General features: G+C 40.2%; 1 protein-coding gene across 2 annotated transcripts in view; it reads left to right on the top strand.

The window, feature by feature from the left end:
• The first annotated feature begins 5,972 nt into the window (after window positions 1-5,972).
• Window positions 5,973-24,706, top strand: part of ZC3H6 (zinc finger CCCH-type containing 6) — a 22,589-nt gene continuing 3,855 nt past the window's right edge. Inside the window, exons 1-11 of one of the 2 annotated variants that reach the window (XM_053383431.1) lie at window positions 5,973-6,462; window positions 12,510-12,693; window positions 13,453-13,575; window positions 16,523-16,760; window positions 17,103-17,215; window positions 18,129-18,245; window positions 19,225-19,338; window positions 20,232-20,339; window positions 21,720-21,973; window positions 22,733-23,202; window positions 24,247-24,489. In XM_053383431.1, the coding sequence (XP_053239406.1) occupies window positions 6,371-6,462; window positions 12,510-12,693; window positions 13,453-13,575; window positions 16,523-16,760; window positions 17,103-17,215; window positions 18,129-18,245; window positions 19,225-19,338; window positions 20,232-20,339; window positions 21,720-21,973; window positions 22,733-23,202; window positions 24,247-24,489 (2,056 nt within the window). In that variant the 5' untranslated portion in view covers window positions 5,973-6,370. Of the gene's footprint in view, window positions 6,463-10,469; window positions 11,134-12,509; window positions 12,694-13,452; window positions 13,576-16,522; window positions 16,761-17,102; window positions 17,216-18,128; window positions 18,246-19,224; window positions 19,339-20,231; window positions 20,340-21,719; window positions 21,974-22,732; window positions 23,203-24,246; window positions 24,490-24,706 lie in introns of those variants that run through there. The other variant, XM_053383430.1, reaches the window with a different exon arrangement.

Below are 24,706 nucleotides of genomic sequence, written 5' to 3'. Positions count from 1 at the left end.
ATAGGACTTCTTTTGAGTAAATAAGCTGTGAAATGGAGCCTAGGGGTCTTATGCTCCATTGCACTGCAGCAAAACTGCAGAACCAATATGAATTTCCCAACATGGACACAAACAACCTTTTTATTTCCTTCTACCGGTGTTGGGAGTTGCCCTGGCCCAGAATGATAGGGCTGCCAAGCTACACTGCTGCTGCGAGGTCAGATCAGCTTTTGCCTGTGAACAAAAAACATGGAATGAGTCATTTCATGATGAAATGACTTAGCATTCTGTCACAGGTCCAAGTCCACTTAGCACCCCAGCCAGAATGTTGGTCCAAAAGGACTGAACTTTTAGAAAACATTTTGCATGTGTTTTAAAAGTGTTTGCTGCCAATCTGTCAAAGAGGCCAAATGCACGGTGGCCCAGCAGTGTCTCCTCCTGAACCAGAGGAGTTTACAATGCTTATCAGTGCAAACATCATATTAACCAAAGACCTTAACTGTAGAAACAATTCAGCACTTCAGGTGCAGTGGAAGGTTCCAAGGAAAGCTTTCTTTCCTCATCATTTGCATGTGACCACCAGCTCCCTGCTTTGAGTAAGAGACCGTGCTCAATGGCCTACAAGGTCTTCTGCAACTAGGATGGGGGTGAATTTCAATTCAGTTCCCATTTAAAAGTGAGCCCACATAAATTTGATTTTCTTAAACTATATGGGGACCGAAACACAGCTATCCCGTGAAATTCACACTTATCCGCATTTTACAAAGCAATTCTCCAGCCAACTAATGTGTACCAAAAATATTTAGGTATGCTGGCCTAAAGACATATATTGGTGAAAAGAGCATACAAAAATGCATAATTCTAGGGGAGAGAATTTTGCAAAAGTATGCATATAAGATATAAAATGCATACATTAACATATATATCAGGAGAAATGTATGTTTAAATGCTGGTGAATTTTCAGAATGACTTTTGTTTTTTAAAATTTCAAACTGATATAGAAATGTGGAGAACTGAAGACAAGGTTAAAAAATTAAGAAAGTGAGAGAAACTGAAATTGACAGATTCGTTCATCTCTACCTCCAGCTCTGCTATTCTCTCTGTGTGTGCCTTTGCTGTTAGAAAATAAAATACATGCCTGCCACAAAGGTGACCACTACACTTTGTTGTAAACAAAAAATTGCCCTTTTCCCTTATGGGGTATCCAAGAGCCCATATAGAGTCCTTACATAGGTTCCCTATTGGTAGGAGAGAACAACAGAGGCCAACCAGAGAATATTGAGAAGCAAAGCAGCTAGTAAGCTTGATCTTTATTGATCTCTTGGAACAGGGTGCTCCCCTCACACGCAGGAAAGGAGGAGGACCCAGAAAAATGGTGTGCAAGGGCTTATAAAGACTTTTGAAATTCCCATCCTGTAGATCAAGACCACCCCCCAGAAACATCATACATACATCACAGAAGGGGTGTAACCTAAGACCACCCCTCAGATACATCACAGAAAAGGTGGTCTTAAAACAGAAATTTCAATATTGTTTTTCTCCTGTCCTTGTTTATTTCCTGTCTGGCAGGTTACTTGATTGGATTGCCTGAGGAGCCTGGCCAGTCTTTTGTAGTGATAAATACTTAGTTCCTGGACCAGGTCACACCCTATTCGAATGCAGACATACCCTTAAGACAGGATTTGTGAAGGAAAAGACAATGGGGAGGCTTTTCCATTTTGACCTTGCAGAGAAAACATTTGCTCAGTTTAGAAATCAAAATGGTTCCAGGTTGGCCTTCCTGTGGTGATCTATGTACGTGCGGTTATGAACATTACCATATATCTAAGACCATAAAATTCCTATCACACTTGTCATACTTATGCTACAAATTTATTCATTGAATCTTTCTCTTGCCCTTCATTTGATTAAAAAAAACACCACAACTCTCCCTCTGTGTGTTTCTGTGTCTGTATAGGTTGGATTGCTCACATTCAAAAGGCTGCCACAAGGGACATGGGGAAAATTCAGTTCAGTTCATGCTTAAAGGCTAACTTACCTACCTTTTTTATTCCTGATACAGAGATACCCTTCAAAATGTACACGTGTACAAATTTTGCAGTGCACTTCTACAACCAAGTAATGTGCAGAAATATGAATATACTATGGTAAAATGTGCATACTATGGCATACATATACTATGGTAAAGTAACGTACAGTAGTGAAACTAAAATTTAAAAACACATTGTACCAGGGGAAACGGTTTTGCAAAAATGTGCATATGAGGCAAAACTGCTGGCAAAAAAAAGTATGTATATTAGGAGAATGTCTCAGTAGAATTTTCATAAGGGCTTAAAACAAAAATCACAAACGAATGTAGAAATGTGAAGGGCTGAATTTAAGGCTCGAAAAATGAGAAACTCAGAGAAACCAAAGTTGACATTCACCCATTCCTAGTCACCAACAAAAAAGAAAAGATAGGTAATATATAGCTCCCATATGCCACCTGGTGGATAAGGAGAAAATAACAAACTCCAATTACGATAAAGGTAAAGGGCCCCGGACAGTTAACTCCAGTTGCAAACGACTCTGGGATTGCGGCGCTCATCTCGCTCTATAAGCTGAGGGAGCCGATGTTTGTCCGCAGTTTTTCCAAGTCATGTGGCCAGCATGACTAAGCCGCTTCTGGTGCAACGGAACACCAAAACCAGAGCAGCGCATGGAAACGCCGTTTACCTTCCCGCCAGAGTGGTACCTATTAATCTACTTGCACTTTTTGGCGTGCTTTCAAACTGCTAGGTTGGCAGGAGCTGGGACCGAGTAACGGGAGCTCACCCCGTCGCGAGGATTCGAACCGCTGACCTTCTGATCAGCAAGTCCTAGGCTCTGCGGTTTAACCCACAGAGCCACCCACGTCCCTCCGATTATGATAGTACATAGCAATTAGGAGCACCTGCCACAAAATGTCATATAGGGTGCTTCCAGGTGGTGTGTTTATTGAGCATCCATCCTGTTTTTCTTGCAGGGACATTAAACAACATTGGCTACTTCATGAGAATTGCCTCTGATTTGTTTGTGGGGAGGTTAGACCACTTTGGGCCAAAGCAAGAGTTATTCCACACTTTCCGGTGCATTTTCCAGTTACTTTTCTGATTGCAAAAAGTCTGATCTTTGGAGAAAGTGGGTTAGTTGTAAAACAACTCCAAGTCAGCTTTAATTTACCAGCTTGTACTTGAATTCCACCCTTGGATATGCTCATACCAATAACTAACTTAGTTGGTCTCTAAGGTGCTACTGGAAGGATTTTTTAAAATTTTGCTTCAATCACCTAACAGTGAGGGTGAAGGAATCACCGGAAAAATAAGGTTTGAAAGGAGGGAAGGAGAGAAAAAGAAAAGAGGAGAGTTGCATTACCTTAAGTACTCTCATAAAAATTCCAGCCATAAGAAATAGCATGGAAGAACAGGCGGGTCTATTGAGAACAAGTAAGGGAAAGGAGAGATAGCTGCCTCGCCTTCAGATAAATTTATCTAGGATTGTTGTGTCTTGAGTCTCTCGCTCAAGGCCAACTCAAGAGCTCTTGGTGCCTAAAATTATAAGATGGCGCCCCACCTTCTTTCTGGGTATGGGAAGAGTGTGGGGTGGGGGAAAGGTTATGTCCTATATTTGAAGAGTTAAGATGCTTAATCCAGACAGGAATGTATTATTACTAAAAGGTTGTTTGAATATCACAAAAGAACAGTTGGCAGCAGGTGTGTTTTTTTAACATCGACTTTTAAATGGAATAGGTAAATTCAGATTTAAAAGGGGAAGGGATATGGGCTGCCATTTTGATGCTAATGATGTTTGCTGAACGTTGCAAAAAAAAAAAGCATGAAGAAAATCAAAACCACAAGAAATACCTGTTTGAAAAAACTCTTAGAAAAGGTTTGCTGGGGTTTGTGTGTGTGTGTGTGAAAGGCTACAGTGTATTTAAAGGTAAAGGTAAAGGTACCCCTGACCATTAGGTCCAGACGTGACCGACTCTGGGGTTGCGGCGCTCATCTCGCTCTATGAGCCAAGGGAGCCGGCGTTTTACCTTCCCGCCGGAGCGGTTCCTATTTATCTACTTGCACTCTGACGTGCTTTCGAACTGCTAGATTGGCAGGAGCAGGGACTGAGCAACGGGAGCTCACCCCGTCGCGGGGATTCGAACCGCCGACCTTCTGATCAGCAAGTCCTAGGCTCTGTGGTTTAACCCACAGCGCCACCCACGTCCCAGTGTATAAATACACCCAGTGTATTTAGGGCAACATAAAATATAAAAATTATTTCAACCCTTCCTCCTCTCAAGGACCCCTTGTGGGTGACAACAGCTTAAAAGACAGCAAAACACATACATTTGATTTTATGTTCCTTGGTTTTATTGTTTTCTTCACTTTAATAGTAAATACCAGAAACTGACATATATTTACAAGCAAAGTAGCAACCGTATAACAGGATGTTTTATTAAAGTTAATTCACACAGACTTAGCTTGTGCTGTTTAAGAACATTCAGGTTAAACTTTTCTGTTAGGAATTCAGATAGTCAAAAGGGCAATGTAACTGGTCGTGCATGGCAGGTGGTACACGAGAAAGCAAGTCTGCTAGGCATATTGTAACTATATGGTAATATATTTGTGACTACAGACACGCTGTTAAGACCATATTCATGGAAGACAATCTTACATGGCTACAAGTGATCGCCAAAGAAAGAATATATTTGTGACTAAGAAAAAATTGAAAATAAATGTATTGCATACATTTTAAAACTTGTAGATGCAGAACCTCCTCAGTGCTGCATATATTTGCATAATGTTCAAGTGGCTTTCTGCTGAGTTTCCGGCTCACAACCTTTGCTTCAAAAGTCTTGAGGAAGTGATATTCTAATCTAAAGTTTTCTGCAGGTCCTTTCCCTTAACAGCCATTCCCAACTGGGATCTGAAAAGCGAATGTCTCTGAATTCAGCCGGAGGCTGTATATGCACTGGAAAGATCCATGCTATCCATTTAAAGCACATCTAAGGAGCTATTTGGCCATTTCTAAACTAATTTTTAAAAGGTTGATAACGAGCCACTATTTAGATATTTTTATGGGAGCAAGGTTGGCAGCCAAAAGTTTTACTCAGACGTATTGAAATTAATGAACCTGAGTCATGCTCGTTAATTTCAATGGGCGTACTCTTGAGTAAAACTTGGCTGGATGCCACCCTCGATCCCAGTGAAATAAATGAGGCGATTTATTAGCCGCTCAATCAAGCGGTACACATAATACACACGTATCGGGGGGAGAGAGTCTACACACACACACACACACACACACAGGCCCCCCCATCTCTGCGCTCAGGAAAGCAGGAGACAGCGAGAGAAGCGGACGCGCGCCCGTTTTATAAATAACAGGAGCGGTTGCGCGACGCGCACGCGCGCGCGAAAGAGAGGGGCTTTCCGCTCTTTTGCATTTCGAACGCGCCCTGGATAGGCAGCAAGCCCACCCAATGGACGCCTCCCCGTCTACCCTCGCGGGCCAATGCTGAGAAGGGAAGCCCCCCCTAAAGCTAGGCAATGACGGCAGCGGCGGGGCGCAGCAGAGCGCGCGGCCAAGCCTTCGCCTCGATCGCAGGCGACCCGTGAGGCGCCAACAGAGAAGCTCCGCTGGTCCTTCCCCCTCCCCTCCCCTTTCCCGCCGCCACCTCCTGCTCCTCCTCTGCTCGGCGCCATTTTGTGAGCGCGTCCCACCTCCTCCCCCACCCGCTCCCCTCCCCACCACCCCGTTCCGCCGCGCGCCATTTCTCTTCCCACGCGCTCTCTTCCCCGTCTCGCTCTTTTCTCTGTGGCAAAGCGACCGGGCGCCATGTTTGTAAGGAAGACATAACCAGACCAGCCTCCTCCTCCTTCTCCTCATCCTTTGCGGCCAACGGCGCCTCTTCCCCGTCCCCTCCGCCCTCAACGACCGACCCACCACCCCCTCCTCTTCCTGTGGTGTGTGTGTGTGTTGCCTGTTGTTAACCCCCCCCCCTTTATTTTAATTTTATTTTTTGAAATTTGTGGCCAGCCTCGCCCGGCCCAGAGCGACCGTTAAAAGCGCCCTTTTCTGGGGGCCGCGCGCGCGCGTGTGTGTTTGCGTGTGTCCCCGTGCCCACCCTTCCCGTCACTCAGTAAAAAACCGTGAGTGGAAATCTTCGCTGCTTCTTGCTGAGGACCCCCACGCGGTCCTCCTCCGGCCGCCGCGCCGCTTCTGCGTATATTTGTGTGTGTGTGTTGTGTGTGTGCGCCTAGTGTCTCCTCCTCCCTCCTCTTTCCTCTCCCAACGCCCCGCCACGGGCAGCAGTGTCCTGCCTTCCTCCTCCTCCTCCTCCTTCCTCCTCCTCCCTGCACACACAGCCAGAGCCAGCACAATGGCCTTTGAAAGCCTGTTCTCCAAGCCCCCAAACCCAGTTCTTGACCAAAACATGCCCGACTCTGACAGGCAACATGCAGGGGACGAAAGGTCGAGTAACGTTCTTCTCTCTCTCTCTCTCTTTCTTTTTTCTTTCTCTCCGCTTCTCAATGGTGATAATAACTAAGAATGTGAGATGATGGTCGTGGTAATAATGATGATGATAATGATAATGATATTGTCTTAAATGTACCTAGGTGGGTTTTTAAAAAAAAATTTAAAATGTATGTAGCATTGTACTGGGGAGGGGAGTCACCTTCAGCCTGAGGGAGGAGTGGGGGTGTTCTTAATACAGGAACAAGGATGTCTTTTGAGGAGGGTTTTTTTTGTCTCTTCAAGGTGCATTTTGCATGCATTCCCCCCCCTCACATTTCATTATCTTTTTTTAAAATCCCATCTTTTCATAAAATGCACTTTACATTGGGTGTCTGTATAATGTCACTGTTGTTCTTATCCTCCCATATATCCCTTACTGCCATTTGAAATCAAAGAGTGTGCTTCTCTCCCCTCCCCCCTTTATACATGGAGCTACGTGTAAGTGTTTACACCTTACACATTTAACTGGATCTCTTTTTGTGCAGGTGAAGTTCTGTTGGATTTTATCTTTTCCTCCTTTCAATCCCTTTGAGCCAAGACACCAGAGGGGTTTTTTTTTTTCCTGGTTGAGGTCTTGTGCCTTGCTCTGTTTTCTCCAGCCTCTTGTTTTCATAAGATCTGGCTCTTCTCAGTTGGTTAAAAAAAGGGGGAACCTCTCTGAAATTATTGATCTGTCATTCACCAACATGTATTCAAATCTTGTTCCTTAGAACACGGTTTGTAATTGTATTCCCCATAACAGCAAGCCTACCCATGGTCCACATTCCCCAACAACCATGTACAATACTGGTTTATCAAAGTGGTAAAAAAAAAACATAACATAACCCCTAATTCATGTAGTAGCATTGTAGGTTGTATACGGCTTTCATCTTTTATAAGCCAGGATACAGAGACAAATGGCAATTAAAATGTCTTGGACAGAGCTACAATGAATCGGACTGGGCCTTGTATCTCAGATCTACATATCAGCAGTCCTTCATAGCTGTAGCAGTTTAAAATGTTCATGAAACAATTTGTACTGCAAAGGATACTACCTGGTGCAGTATTGTTACTTTTAACATAGTCACAAATGCAGCATGAGTTGTCCAGCAAATATTAGTTAAAGGAAATGCTTGCACATTACTGAATTATTAATAGACCTGGAGCTAATCATCCTAGGAGTTCCTAAGAGATATTACTCTTTTGAAAGGGGAACTAATAAGGGGAAATCAAAGATTACTACATAATGCAATGTGTTCTTGTAGACATTTAAAAACAAAAAGTATGTCAGAAAAGCAGGTGACCCTCAAATCTATTGACTAGCAAATCTTCTGAGATACATTGGAATTGTACTAAGTAGTTTAAGCACAGTCAAAGCCTGTAAACTTGTATAGCTTTGCAGAAATTGCAGCTCCTAATGAACTAATTCCCCTGCTAGCCTATCAAATCTCTGAATGTGTTTTATGTTTCTTTCTAACTCCCAATAATAAATTAGACCTTTTTATAGGTAGATAACTTTAATATTGGAATTCCCTGAATTGTTATTGGAAAAACAAGAAACATTTACTCTTTCTGCAGAATCTCAGAAACAGTTAAGTTGCAAAACAAGAGGGAAAGTCTACATGGAGAAATTTAAAATACAATGGGAATTCATTTTCCTTAGTTCTTAGTTCTTTCGTGCCATACTTTAAAGCAAATAGAGATAGGGCTGCTACTTTTGAATTGAAGATACATTTTGTTTTGTTTTGTTTTGTTTTGACATAAGACATCTGGGGCAAGGAACTCTGCAAATGTTTAGCAGATGTTTCCATCCTAGTCCTTGGAGGCCCAACTGCCCATTTTACTGCACCACTTATTGCGCTGAGTGCAACTGACTATGTGCAGCAGACAGAAAAGGAGGGTGTTTGAATGTTGAGTGTTGGAGCCTTAGAATTTGCTAGAATAAATAATATATAGTTAAATGGGAACACTTGGTGCCTATGAACTTGTTATTGTACACCAGTAGTGCTATTCTTAATCTATATCAGAGTTAAACCTTATAGTTTTCTCTTTTCACTATAACTTACCACAGCACTGTTGGACAGAATTAGATTCCACTGTATACAAGAGCCAGATCTCTTTCTGTTTATAGCTAGATTAATCTAATTTATAAGCATTGATCACATCAGTGGTAGCCAACATGGTGTCTTCTGAATGCTTTGGAATACAACTGCCATAATCCCTGATCATTGACCATGCTGGCTGGAGATAGTTGTTGTCCAAACATAGAGAGCACCATGATGAATACCCTTGCTTCACATTAAGAAAATACTAATAGAGCTGTTTTCTCATTTTGTGCTCTTAGATTTTTTCCCCCTTGCATTAATGAACACATTTTAACTGCATATTTAAGGGCTTATCTTTTTCATCTCACATTAAATTTTAACTTGAATATACTAGATTTGTAGATCTGTGGAGTTTAGTTAACAGGGAAGCAAGTAAATTCTTGCATTTCAGTTGCAAGAGTGAAAACCATATTAAAAGCTCCCACTTCTAAACAGGTCAGTTTAGAAAAAGAACAATTAGATAAATTTTGGAGAGGTTTTTAAAAAATCGAATCCTTTTTCTCAGAATAAGAGTGTAAGGTTTACTGTTACTGGAGGATCAAAATATATCATGATGCTGTTCATGCTAAACTAGTTTGGCCCTTCAGATATGTTTTAAAACTAAAGGCATGTACAGTGGTACCTTGGTTTACGAACTTAATCTGTTCTGAAAGTCCATTCTTAAACCAAAGCGTTCTTAAACCCAGGCGTGCTTTCCCATAGCAGCAGGGGACTCAATTTACAAATGGAACACACTCAACAGGAAGCGAAACATGTTCTGCTTCCAAGGCAAAGTTCACAAACCAAAACACCTACTTCCAGGCTTGCAGCATTCTTAATGCAAGTTGTTCATAAATTAAGCTCTCCTTAAACCAAGCTACCACTGTATAAGGCAAAAGTGCATATTTCAAATACAGTTTCTGCATAACTAAGATGGTGGAATGTTAATAGTTACAAAATTACACCAACCCACATTCCTGAGACTAACTCTGATAAACATTTGATGACAGTGGTACCTCGGGTTACATACGCTTCAGGTTACAGATTCCACTAATCCAGAAATAGTACCTTGGGTTAAGCACTTTGAACAGAAATTGGGCTGTGGCGGCACGGCAGCAGCGGAAGGCCACATTAGCTAAAGTGGTGCTTTAGATTAAGAACAGTTTCAGGTTAAGAACGGACCTCCAGAACAAATTAAGTACATAACCAGAGGTACCACTGTATTAAACTAAAGATATGTTTATGGCACATTGCATATGTTAGTAGATGCCACACAAGTCATCTAATTTAAACCTTCAGCATTGAGACCACCCCTGGTATCCAAATGCTGAAACCCTCCAAAGGAGGAGACTTTCTGTTTTCTAATCAGTTCCTTAGCTAGTTATCCTTGTGTGTATAGTCCTTGTTTATATCTAATACAATACACTGCCTTTGTTGAATTTAATTTTGTGTTTTTCACTGAGTTCAAGATTATCAAGTTGTGTGTGTGTACTTAGATGATTTGGAGGGGGGGTTGTCAGTGTTAAGACATGCAATGTTGAGCAACTACGGTACATCTCTCAAGTAAAAGGTAAAGGGACTCCTGACCATTAGGTCCAGTCCTGGCCGACTCTGGGGTTGCGGCGCTCATCTCGCTTTATTGGCCAAGGGAGCCGCCATACAGATTTCGTGTCATGTGCCCAGCATGACTAAGCCACTTCTGGGGAACCAGAGCAGTGCACGGAAATGCCGTTTACCTTCCCACCGGAGCGGTACCTATTTATCTACTTGCACTTTGACGTGCTTTCAAACTGCTAGGTTGGCAGGAGCAGGGACAGAGCAACGGGAGCTCACCCCATCACGAGGATTCGAACCGCCAATCTTCTGATTGGCAAGTCCTAGGTTTGTGGTTTAACCCACAGCACCACCCACATCCCTACATCTCTCAAGTACTTTTTAACTATTTGCCATGGCAAGCTGTGGCAGTACAAGATGCCCAAAAGAATTGTGTCCCCAAGAGTTGTAGTTGGCTTTTGCAACATACCTAGTCAGCATTTCCCAATTGTTGAAATGTAGACTAAGTTTTTTCAAGTAACATTTCATGAGAAAGCTGAACAATAGCAGCTTGAGGTAGTACTGTCTAGAAACAAATTCACCACTTCATCTGCTGTTTGAATAAACTTGATCAGAGGCCTTTGATAGAGTGATAATTTAGTTCTCTCTACCCTAACCAATGTACTGAACAAATGGTTGCCTATATGTCTGGTTATACTTAAAGTTGGTTGAGATTTCTGTGTTCATTATTTTTTCTGGGCATGTATGTAGTTGGTCTTTGTAGATTTTACCAGAGCCTGAAATAAATTCTTTGATTTCTTTTATCAATCATTGACAATTCTACCCAGAGGCAAATTGCAGTCATGCTGTTATTCACTATGGCAGGGGAATCTCACCCTGTGCATACTATGAGGCATTCTGGTACAGAAGAAGAACCTCCTGCAGGGCCAGGCCAGTGGCCCAGTAGCTTTCACATTGTCCAGCCAGATGTCCCCATGGGACACTCTAAGAGCAGGATCCGTGCACAAGGGTACTTTCTGCCTTGTGGCTTCCAGCAACTGGGATTCATCCTATGCCCTTTTAAAATGTCGGGTTTGGGGGGGGGCGTGTTATTGGGCTGTTGTTTTTATTTTGATTATATACTGTAGTGGTTTTATATTCTGATTTTGTTCTGTAAACCGCCCTGAGACCTCCAGGTATAGGGCGGTATATAAATTCAGTTGTTAATAATAATAATAATAATAATAATAATAATAATAATAATAATAAGCATAGTCACATACACCTTAATCCAGGGTTAAATCCATCCCTCCTACACCTCACTGATCAGCAGCTGTTAACCTTAAGGTAGACATTTAAAAAAAATAAATTAAGAGATCATACTAAATTTGTGAGATGTGTTTTGTTTTAGTTTTCCTTCAAACACAAGTATCCTATTTTGAGAAGAGTTTAACTTTAGTGCTTTATTAAGAGAACCTTCCTTTTTAACTGATGTCCTACACGACTTAACATAACATCACTGTTCTTGCATAGTTCATTATTTCTATAGTACAAAGTGCATTTCTATTATGAAATTCATTTACACTTGCAATAACCCTGTAAAGTAAATTAACCAGAAAATAATTATTTGTGCAAGGCTAGAAGTACAGGACTTAGAAAATATATTTCCATGCTCTGTATTAAGTGCAGTTACGATTATTCTTCCTAACAAATTGTATGCGTTTTTATTTTAAATTGTATATTGTATATTTTCGCAACTAAACTAAATAACATTGCTGTCACATGTGATCAGTGTTATCATAGTAAATCAATACCAAACAGTGTTCCCATATGAACCTGCCTGATAGTTAAGATATGCAATAGAACCCTCTTTTCCAGGGGCCCTTCATAAGTGAGTCAGGATGAGACCTCACTTCACTAAGCAAGTGAAGGAGGCATCTACACTAGCATCACTTAGTTCAGAACTACTATATTCACCTGGGCAATTAATTAATATTTTTTAATTGCTTTGTAATAGATTTAGCTGCTTTATTGGTTTTGTCAGCTTTTCATGTCTTGGATTATTTATTAATGTATTAATAGTTTTTAGGTTTATGTTTTTATGCATTTCATAGTGGTGAGCTTTGGGAACTTTAAAATCAAAAGTGATTTTATTATTCATTAAACTGCCTATAATTTTAAGGTAGTAAACTGAAGTTATGTAATCCTTGCATGCCTCTGTTTCTTAAAATGCAAACAATACTAGATAGTACTATAGGGTGAGCTTGTGTAAATGTTATGTAATTGTTGTGGTTGTTGGACAAATAAGCATGGGAGATGATTGTACTATTACTGTCAACTATAGCCCCTTTAAAAAAATATTTCTAATTCATATTGAATCTAAACTATTGTGACTTTATAAAACAGAGAGGATGGTGAACTCGAAGATGGCGAAATAGATGATGCTGGATTTGAAGAGGATAAGGAAGAACAAGATGCAAAGGTTGAAGATAAACAGAAAAATGAAAAAGCCCATAGAAAATCCCGCAAGAAACGCAAAAAAGAAAAGGATAAGAAAAAGTCAAAAAGGAGAAGACGAGATAAACACAAGGTTAGAACTGTTAGTCAATATTCTTTGCAACTCTAGTAATTATTTTTCATTTACTCAAAGTAGTGTTAAAAAAAGTTTACAAATATTGTTTATTTATTAAATTTGTATTCTGTTTGCCATGTCTAGAGTGGCAAACATCAAAAATATTTACACAGTACAATTTAAATAGAATAAAAACATATTTAAAACACTAAAACAATTTAAGAAAATTTAAAAACAATCACATAGCGTCACAGTTTTTAATTTCACAGTTGCCGTGACCATTACCTACAGTCATCAAATGCCTGGGTAAACAAAAACATTTTAAAGTTTCTCCTGAAAGTCAATAATGAGGGAGAAAGGCACACCTCACCAGGGAGGGCACTCTGCAAATGGGAACCACCACCAATAAGGCCCTGTAATAAGCGAGGACCAACTGGGTATTTACAGATATAATGTGTCCAAGAGTATTGGCCTACTAAATCATTATTTGCTGTGTCCAACATTCCTCACACCACATGTGTACTGAGAAGTGTACCAATTAATGTATTGCAATGTTTGCCTGTGCTTGAGGCTCATGAGCTGCTCTAGTGCATGCAGCTAAAGTACAAGCTACCTTAATTATTATTGGTAATAAATTAGCCCTCATGGGGATTTGAATTGTATGCCACTTCCCCACAATCTGCTTCTCTTCCAACTGACTTTCCTGTAGCATTTTAAATACAATATATATAGTTCATATGCCTGCATTATACAAATGAAATCATTCTTGTTTTTCAGCATAATTCCCCCTCTAGCAATGACAGTTCTGACTATAGCATTGATTCTGATGCCGAAAGAACAGAAAGATCCCATAAGAAAGGATCTGGTTTCTACAGAGATTATGAGTCTTCATTCATTCAGGTACAGCTTTCAAAATGTTTGTTCCATCCAAAGTTATATACAGTGGTGCCTCGCAAGACGAAAATAATCTGTTCCGCGATTCTCTTCATCTAGCGGTTTTTTCGTCTTGCGAAGCAACCCCATTAGCGGCTAAGCGAATTAGCGCTATTAGCGATTTAGCGGCTTAGCGGCTATTAAAGGCTTAGCGGCTAAGCTGTTAAAAGGCTATTAACGGCTTAGCGGCTTTGAAAAAGGGGGGGAAAGCGAGAAAAAAATGGCGAGACTCGCAAGACGTTTTCGTCTTGCGAAGCAAGCCCATAGGGAAATTCGTCTTGCGAAGTGCCTCCGAAACGGAAAACCCTTTCGTCTAGCGGGGCATTCGTCTTGAGGGGCACCACTGTATCATGCTGATTTCCTGGATTGTTACCATTTTTTGGTGATATGGGGGCAACAGAGGGCAACAGTTTCCCTGGTTACTTGTTAGTAAAGTTTCCAGTCAAAATGAAGCAATTTTTATCCTCCCTCTTTTCTGGCCGAGTATGAAAGCCTTCCATTTACTTCTCAATAGCTTCAAAAGTAATTTGTGTCACTTTGAGTTTTACTGGGGCCATGAGTTTCTTTTTTGCCTCTGCCATATTTATTCAAAGAAATGGAACCAGAGATTATTAAAGTAGCATATGTCTTTGCCTTGACTGCCATTGAGATTTTCATTGTAGGAGTTTTGTGTAGTGTTTCAGTATTCTTCAAAGGATCAGTAACAGACATTCCTTACAGGGGAGTAGTATCACTTTGTTCTCTGTTACAAAAGCTTCCTCTAGATTCATATGGAAAGAGGACATATGAGTGACTCTGTTGAAGTAAATCTCTCCCAGAAGTAAAAATGATCTCGCCCTATGAGGGCTCTTGCTTTCCATCCAAAACCTCCTTCCATTACAGTCATACCTCAGGTTGTGAACGCTGCGGGTTGCGCGTTTCTGGGTTGTGGACCGCACCGAACCCGGAAGTACCAGAACGGGTCACTTCCAGGTTTTGGCGCATGCACAGAAGCTCAAAATGACGTCATGCGCAGAAGCGCTGAATCGCATCATGTGCGTGCGCAGACACAGCACTGCGGGTTGCAGTCGTGCCTCCTGCACGGATCACGTTCGCAACCCGAGGTATGACTGTATTTGAATAAAACAGGACTTCGTTGGGTTTTTCTTGGCGTCATGTCTTCCCGAATGAAGGAGCATATGGTTTCTCTTGACTAGTCTAATAGTTGCTCTGGGAGAAGATAAATGTCCATTCAAAACCGCAAACAATTTTATTACTGCTTGACTTATAAAATCAGTAGTAAATTCATACTATCTGGAGTTTAAGGTAGCACAGCCTTATATGGATATTTATTTATTTATTTGATTTTTTTATTACAGACAAAACATTAAAACAATCAACGCATTCCAAAGATCATGTTGAGAGAGACAATACATAAGTGAACTGTGCATTCTTATTCCACACTTCCAAAATAATATATCAAAAATTATTAAAATTAAAGGTGCTGGCAGAATGAAGCTTAACCTCAAAACATCATTTATATCACCTGAAATGTTTTTGATATGACTTGCAACCAATTCAAATTGAAAATTCATAAGGTGAAACCCAGAAAAAGGAGATAAATATTCCAGACATAGAGCAGGGAACCAACTCCTATCAGCCCCAGCCAGCAAGGGGAGTGGTGATCAAAGATGGTAGGGTTTTAGTTTACCATATCTGTAGGGCCACAGGTTCATCAACCCTGCAAAATTTACTACTAGCATAGTGTTACTAATCATAAATTTATTCACAATGCTGGAAGTCATGAAATTGGATGTTCTACATCTAGAAAAGGGGTGGAACTGGCATAAGATTTGCTTCACTCTTACTGCCAGAAAATGGGTTGCAATATCTTCATGCTACAGAAAATAAGTAAGAATTTTTTCACTTGAATCTAGTAGTTCTCATTGGAGAAATAATTAATGCTTACTGTATTACATGCTTATGTTTCAGCATGTTTTCATAAATTTCTCTGCAAGCAATGAGGACAGTTGATCTTGCAAAAAACCCATTCCTTCGTGCTCCAATTACTCTACTAAAATTGAATACAAAAAATACTAATTTGCATAATTTTGACTTATTGCAGAATTTCACTTTTGCGGGGAGCTGAATTTGTGTTGACTTGGCACACACTTAATTGTGTGTGTCCTTTTTTGGCAGGGTAGTCTTGCTTCTGCCCATGCATCTGTGGTGTTTGTTACAACTTGAACTCTAAAGCATGAGAAAATGATGTCCTTAGAATGGTTTTTTATTTATTTATTCTTGCTCATTGCAACAGAATGATACAAATAACTTGTTCAATAAAGTCATGTGTCTTTTGCCACAAAATGAACTATTTATAGAATAACACCTGTAAAAAGAGTGTGTGAGCTGCTGCGGGGGAGGAGAAGCTGTTAATTCTGCTTAATTCCTTTCACCCATCTCCAGTATTTGCATATACACACTTGGCTTAGCAAATTGGTAGTGCCAAAGTCTCTGCTAAAAACAGTTATTTCTACTTTGGCCACTCTTGTGTGAAATACAGACAGATTTGGAAGAAACAGAAAACTTAGTGAACCATTTATATTATCCACCCACTTCACCAGGGAGTTTTTCAGGATCAGTATTTGTTGCTTTCCCTGGAACAATGGTTTGAGGGGACAGAAAGCTCTACTACAGTTTGGAGACACAGCACCCATAGCCAAGTGAACAGATCTGTGTTCATCCCATCAACTCTCCATCTATCTATGGATAATCAAGCACTATAGGCATCTTTGCACTGTTTTCAATTTGCAACTGCACTACACATTTAATGACTTGCAAATAACAACCCTAATTCAGGATAGAAAAGTACAACACATGAACACCAATAAAATGTTATGTTTTGGTTTTCTAATTATCATTCTCTTTTGTGCAGCATGGGCATATTTCAGGAAAATACACCCCTTCACAGAAGTCACAGCATACTAAAAAATCAAAAAACAAAGATTATGATAACTACAGTGATGATTTTGTCTACAATGAGGATGAAAAAGAGGATTTTGCTGACCAATTAAAACAGTATAGACAAGCTAAAGAAACTTCAAATGCTGATTTAGATGCTCCAATTTCAAAAGAATCTATGAAAAAGCAAGGAATGAAAGGGATTCAGAAAGGTAAGGGATTGGTCTAATGCTAGCTTAGCTTGTGTTAGAAACCCACCTATGCATAATTACAGCATTTACAATGAAATTGTGTTCAGAACAAGCATTTTCCATTGAATGGCCTGGAATGAAACTTTTTGGAGCCAAGTTGCCAATTCACTGTTTTGGAAGCTGGAGTTAAAATGCTATTTTATAATTTTAGAAATGACCTTTAAAAACACTATAGTTCTGACCTGGCATGTATTCCTTACGTGACCTCTTCACTCTGCAGAAAAGTACAGGTGGTATGTATGCACATTCTTCTTTCAGGTCAGAATCTTTATGCTGAAATGTGTTGGATGTTCTTGTTTTTAGGTGCTACACAGACAAGCAATAGTTACGGTATTGGCCGAGGGCGTGGCATGCAGAAGAAATTGAAACGCAAAGACCGTGGAAGGGGAAGGGGGATAAATAAAGGTCCTGAAGAGGTAAGTGGAATGGAAGTGGGTTAAGTTACATTGAAACTTGGGATTTCTGTTTAGTTGTGGATAATTTAGAATACCGTATTTACTTGAATCTAATGCTCTCCTTTTTTGACTAAATTACATTGCAAAAATTAAGGTGCGCATTGGATTCAATGGCACATTTACATTCGCCAGCAAATACTTTTTTTGGTTTCAAGGTTTTGAAAACTGAGGTGCGCATTAGATTCGATGGTGCATTAGACTCGAATAAATACAGTATTTAATTTAGAATAAGCAGCCCTTCAGTTATTATTACTCTGCGTCATAGCTGTCAACTTTTCCCTTTTCTTGCAAGGAATCCTATTCGGAATAAGGGAATTTCCCTTTAAAAAAGGGAAACGTTGACAGCTATGCTCTGCATCATGTAGCTTCAGTATTGCAGCCTAAGGACACATGCACTATGAAATGAACTTCTGGTAATGCTAAGCTGGAGGAAGGCGTAGTAACAATTTTGCAGTTTGGAAAAATAATGTGACTAAGAGAAATATTAGTAGTTGGCAGGTAGCAACATTGGCAGAATTAAAATGATACAGAGAACTAGGGCTAGTGAAGTCAGCCAGTAATAGTAAAATGTGTACAGCTTGGGGAAAGAGTGAATGAATTGTCAGTCCCATCACCTTCCATCACCACCACTAAAAACAAAGAATAACATGTTATTCACAGCTTTGTTTCCTCATAAGCAAAACGTCTATGCCCAACACTATGCCTAGCATTTACCATAACTAGAATGTCAGTGACCATACCTGTTTGTTTGGCCCTATGTTTTTTGAGAAGCTTGACTAAATCATTTTAGTTTATCATTTTGAATACTGTAACTTCGGATCTTCAGTGACACTTTACGTAACAATGCATTAAAACAGGATGCTTGTTTTTACAGGAAATAAAGCCTGTTAAGAAATGGCCAACTATGAGTCAGGCATTCATAAATCAGCATACTGTGGAACACAAAGGAAAACAAATCTGTAAATATTTCCTAGAGGCACGATGCATTAAGGTGAATATACAATTGCACTCTTTCTAGAAAGGGTAGGGGGAATGTGTGGGTTTTATTCCAGTTTGCTCAACACATTTATCAGCCCCCACCCCAACTGTTAAGTATTTTTAAAGTACTAAAAATATATTTAAATTTAAAATATGGGTGTATTTTGTTCAGTCATTTTATTTCTTGTGCAGGCTTTTATATTTAATGTTGAAAGTGTGTAATATTTAAATGGCAGCCATGATCTCCTTTTACTGAAATAGAAAAGCTTGATTGTACAGTATATAGTATATCTTCTAGTGAGCTATGTAAATTATTGCACAGAGTTGCATCACTGTGAACAGAGCAGCTTAAACAGTCAGTTGTATGAGAAAATTCAAAAACTATGAATGCATTCTGGCAGGCAAGTGTGATAGGGCTTTTCCAGTGGTGTCACTTGTTTTTAGAAATGACCTCCCCAAGAACTGCATTCGGCTCCCTCCTTTATTTCTTTCAAAGAAGCCCTAAATATTTTTCTTTTCCAATCAGCTTTTGGTTAATTTAGGGTGGCTAGCATGCTGTGCTGGGAGTGAGAGGTCTAGCCGTGCTATTTTCATCTGCTGCTTGTTTTTGTTTGTTTTTTAATTTAAGATCAATATTGTATTGATCTTAATTGTTTAGGTAGCTGTGTTGTTTTATTATTTTGCTTTGGTTTTCTACTGTAAGCCCCTTGGGGAAAGGTCTATGGTCCTGAAAAGTATTATAGAAATGATTGAAATAAATACAATTCTGAACAACTGCCATCTGTTTAGTGTCAGTGCAGGAATAGTTTCATGTTCTGCTTTTTTAATGATTGGCTTGCCTTACAAACAACTTCCTCCAACACCACTGGTAGGGGGGGGGAGGAAAAGCAGCGAACTATGTTTGATCAAACTTTCTCATCCTACCATTGAAAATTCAACTTGAAATACAATAATTCCACATTTGGAGCTAATAACCTCTTTTATGTATACAGGGAGACCAGTGTAAATTTGATCATGATGCAGAAATAGAGAAGAAAAAGGAAATCTGCAAGTTTTATATACAGGGTTATTGTTCCAAAGGAGAGAACTGCATTTACATGCATAATATCCTTTTACAAATAATATTCTAAAGATATTTTGTTTGTGTGTGTGTGTGTGTGTGTGTGTCTACATATACATATGAAAATGACCTCAAATATATAATGTAAATGATATTTTCAAAGTGATAAATGATGGGAGTTCATAGTCTTTGATATGTCACAATAAACATTATACTTAATATATTGTTTATACTTTGTTGTTAAAACATCAAAAATGCAGTGCTTACAATTAAAGAGCAGGAGTCCAAAATTTTGACTCTGCTTACAAGTCATGCCTATTATTTGTGATGCCCTCTAATTTTTCCCTTTCCTTACTCCTGTGCTATGTTCAAAAGCCACACAGGATGGGAGAGAAACTATTTCTCCTTTCCTCTCTGGAGGAGTGGAGGATCTAGGGAGAAAGGAGAGATGATTTGTCTTCTACAAGTTGGACTTTTGCAGAAAGCTTCAGCAGCAACCTGCTGCCACTTCCACCACCTCCTACAAAAGCCTAATAGAAAGGCAAAGAGGCTACTCCATTTTTCCTCAACAAAATGGGCAAAAAAGGAGAGGGTCAATTCTCTCTTCCTGTTGGGTTTTTGCTGGAAACAGCAATGAGGTACTGCCAGAGCTGTTTGCAAAAGCCTAACTTCATGAGAGAAGCTACATCTCTTTACCCCCATGGAGGACTGGAGAGAAAGGGCTTCCACAAGCAGCAATTTTGCCAAATGGGAAAGAGGTGTTTTCTGCTGGTAAACAGGTGAGTAAATTTATAGAAGGCAGAAAATCTGAATCCAAAACATTAGCTGAGCATGATCCATCCTGTTCCATTAACAGTCATGAGGAGTTCCCTTTAGGGAGCCCAATAAGCCCACTCTCAAAGTGTTATACTTGTTAGAATCCTTAATACAGCCTCACATGAGTTCCCTTGCAAGTTCTATCATACAGGAGCTAAGTGCTACCACGGTGACAAGTGCAAGTTTTCTCACGATCCACTAACTAAAGAGTCGAAAGAACTCCTGGATAAGGTGAGTAATGCTCCTTTGTATCAACAGAATACACCACATCATACTTTAATATGAAACTGATATTTCAAAAAAGCTGTTTTTCAAAACTAAGAAAAGTCTGTGGTGACCCAGTTTCAAATTGATTTTCCAAGGAGTTCAGTCACGTTTATCGATTTTTCAGTTGCACATGATGTACAGTGTCATTTGTCAACGTATACTTTCATGTAGAAAAAGCTATTCTAGGCTTCATAGATTTTACCAGCATCTCATGATGAAGACAAACATCATGTAAAAAGGGAGCTTACAGCAGGATCCTTAGCTGAAGAGTGAACCTGGTGCCCCTCAGCTTTGCAAGGCTTGCACATCACAAATGTTCATGCCATTAAACTAAATGCCATCTTAGCATTCGATCTTGCCCCTCCTTTGTTTCACTATCAGTTTATTTTTTATAGCACTGCTTATGCATTTATGCATTACCCATTTGTTTTCACCCTCTGCTTAAAATGGGGGGGGGTAAATGGCAAAGCTCCAGAAATTTGGGGAGAGGTTTCTTGTTGACTTCATGGGTAGCAGCTAGTTAGCAAAGTGGACAGTCAGTTTCTGGCAGGACTGGATTTCCCCCCCTTAGTGATAGAACCCCAAAGAGGAAAAGCATGTTTGGTTGGAGCATTTTTATGTTAGCCCCACTGAAGTAAAAATGTTTTAAACTTTCTGATTTAAACTTTCTGCTTTCATTTAACCCATTATCACCTTTTCCCTTTAGTTTTCCTCTTCAGGTATTATTCTTTGAATCTACTAACCACTCATACTGGTGTAGTGTAGTCTTACAGAAATTGCAGGGTGCACATAACTGCACACTATCCATGAAATCATAGGATCCAAGGGTTCTGGGATGGGCTTGTTGTCTATTGACAGTGTTAGAAAAGATTCTCCCCAAAGTCAACATTTAATTTCTTAGTCATGGTCTAGTTGAAACTAGCTGAAATAGTTGTTGCTATTGAGGGAGAAACCACCATCCAGTTCAGTGTACCAAAGAGTTGAATATTCATAGCAGTGAGCAGACGTGAAGCCAAAAGTTTGGATGGTGGACTGTGCTCTGATTTATCTAAATGTTAGAACATAATGTTCTGAAAACTTGGTTAGGTCTTTATAGGTGGCTTTTTTTAGGAGCTGCACTTCAAAATGGTGTTTGAGATTAATTGGGGTATAGTATGTGAGTTATTTTAATCTTGTTTGAATTCCATGGATGGTTTGACTTTTCTATTTCGAAGATTTGTTACCTACCCTAATCCTTCAGGATCAGATCAGATAGAATCCCAGTTAGGGGGTTGTATAGCAGCAACCAGAATATTATGCAGCAGAAACTTTTATAACTCCGGGTATAATGTGTATGTGTTTTAGGTACTGAATACTGAAGAGGAGCCACAAAACGATGATGAAAAGGAAGTGGAGGAACTTCGGAAACGAGGCATAGTTCCTCTTCCTAAGCCTCCTCCAGGAGTTGGGCTTTTGCCAACCCCACCAGAGCCGTATTCATTTACTGAGGAAGATGCAGAAAACTTTCAGGATCCCTCTGGTGAATTCAAGAAAATCCCATCTCTCTTTGAGATAGTTGTGAAGCCTACTGTGGATTTAGCCCACAAGATTGGGAAAACGTAGGTATTAGAAGTATAAAAGTTGTGCGTGGTTTTAATGAGGCAATAAGGAAGTTCAGGAAAATGATGGCATTATAGTAATCTTCCCGGACTGGTTAAAAAGAGAAAGAGAGAGTTACAAGCACAGTGACCCTAGAATATAACAGTGGTGGCAGGCATAGTTTGCCACTCTCAGCTGAAGTAGAAGGCTGCATTAAGTTTTTTAGGAGAAAGGAGCTAAAACTGTATTTATAACCTTGCATAGATCTAGTATGTCTGATTGAAATAACACCTTAGTGAAAAATTTGTGTAATTATTGCCTACCTATTTTGATCTAAAATTTGGCCTATTTTTAAAAACTAATTGCATATTGTTGACATCCTTTTCAGAAAAATGAAAACTACTGCTTGTCCAGTCAGTCTCATTTAAAATATATGTATTAAGGAATGTCTCAAATCTCGCATGTTTGTATTTCATATGTTTACCTTTTATAAGAAGAGCTCCTTATAAGGAGAACAGTTGCTTTTCATCTTTTTGTTAGGCACTCAAGTATTTGAAGACTTCAGTCATGCTCCTTGTAATAATCCAAAGTTCACCTGTTTATGGTCTGGTGAAAAAACCAGATTGAATGGTAGTGTTCCCTTCTAAGAGAAAGCAAACTAATTTTGACAAAATAGAGCATGTAGCCATTTTCAGACTCTTGACCACTATGCTCCTCATAACTTGCTTATAGTTTATGCTTATATAAAAGTGGTATTGACCTAACTTTCTGTCTTGCAGTCCACCAGCATTCTATAACAGCACATCACCGCCAGGACCAGAGTTTGAAGGAAATGATCCACATATGTATAATACAGAATCGAGCCCAGGACATAATGGACCAGCAGGGCTCCCAGGTTCTCCTGGGCATCCTTGCATAGGTCTAGGAGGGCCGCAGAGTCCGCCTTTGCAGCCAGTTCCTCCGGGTTACCTAGGACCACAGGGTCAAGCCGGTGGACCAATGCATGGACAGCAGGGTGGGCCACCTTTGACGCCACCTGGTTCATCATATGGCTGTGCAGTTGCTCAAGAACATATGGCAAACATGCCAAGAGACAATCATTGCCTACCTGGTCCACCATATCAGCAAATCCCCGGTGAACGGCTCCCAAATACTTGTTACGAGTCCCTTCAGAATCCAGCCAATTTCTATGATAATTACTATTCGCATCAGGCTGTACATAACTTTCAGACAACCAATAACACTGGTGGTAAGTTTTAATGTATAAATCTTATGTCCTTAGTTAGAACTAAACAATTGTGTCTCATGAGAGTGGGAGCTGTAGTATAACTCAAAATCACCTAGTCTTGGGCCCTTCTCATTCAAGATTTATAAAAGTATTCCCAAAATACTCATTATGGGGGGTGCATGTGTGTGTAGGGGGGGAGAACACAGACTTTTGAAAGTGCAGTATGCTTCTGTATACTCTGCACACACCCTCTTCTTGAATTCTTGTATGGGGGACTCAGGACACCCTAGATCAGATGCGAAGGATAAATTATGCCTTCCCACCCTCCAGGATACTTCTAACTTTTCCCCATAAGCAACTACTCAGTGCACAAGTCTCCAGTGGTCTCCATCTCTTCGCCTGACAATCTTCCCCCTGACCTTTCCTAAGTGCTTGAGGTGCCTTCTAGCAGCAGCATCTAAAACAAATAAGCATTCTGGCCATACCTAGAGGGACATGTGGTGGCTTGGATGCTACTTCATAGGGAAAGGCCAGTGGAATGGTGCTGCTTGGGTGCCTCTACTTGAAGACATGCTGAGCACCACTGACCAACCCTCCTCTTCCTCCCACTCTGGGCTTTCCTGCTCTAGAGCAGATAAGAGCAGTTTGGGATAGAGGTTGATGATGTGGCCACAAGGCTCCCAAGGGACACCCCTGCCCCTGACTTCCTCCCAGCTTTGGAACTAGGGAGGTGGCAAGAACACCACACAGCTAGCAGTCCCTGCCCACCTTGCAGCTTAAGCATTGGGAGGAAGGCTTGGTAACTCCATGCTTGCTAGAGGGCATTTGCACACTCACCATTGAGGATGGTGAGAGGAACTGATGAGGCCCGTTTGCATGTGAGAAAGTAAACCTGTCCTCTGCCCCCTAGAATTAAGCCTCTTATATGTATAGCCCCACCCCTTCATGTGCCACCTTGATGGCTTTTATAGAGATCTCATCAAATAGTACTTAACATTTCTTTGTAATTTCTGTTTAACTTAAGTTGAGGATAAATACTAATTGTTTGTAATACTGTCAATGTAGATGGTGCGTGGCAAGGAGAATTTGCAGATCATCAGCCACACCACATGTCTTCAGATTCACATAACAGTGGCAATGAGTACGAGTCAGACTGTGCTACAGCAGCAGGCCACAGTTCAGCTATTAATGTACCAGATTTTCTTCCTGCAATGCAGAAAGCCCTTTTTGTAAGGCTTAGTCAAAAACAACAAGACGACGGAGAGCAAATGAGCAATCAGTGTCAGAGATCACTGAGTAGAGAAGAAGGTATTGTCACATTCTGCACTTTTAAAATAACATGTTGTAACATAGTTGTGTGCATTTGCTGTTTCCAAATGTTAGTGAAGAGTTTAGTTTACTTCCTACTGGTGTTTAATTTCCTTGCAACTTTTACTAAAGTTACTTTCACACATTGAAGAATCCAGTTTGATCCAAGGAAGGGGTACTGGGGCCCTTATGGAGATGAGTCAGTTTATCCACCCAC

The sequence above is a fragment of the Podarcis raffonei genome, chromosome 3 (genome assembly GCF_027172205.1).
Source record: "Podarcis raffonei isolate rPodRaf1 chromosome 3, rPodRaf1.pri, whole genome shotgun sequence".
NCBI lineage: Eukaryota > Metazoa > Chordata > Lepidosauria > Squamata > Lacertidae > Podarcis > Podarcis raffonei.
The sequence above is the reverse complement of the archived record's forward strand: the minus strand, read 5'-3'. Positions and strand labels throughout refer to the sequence as shown.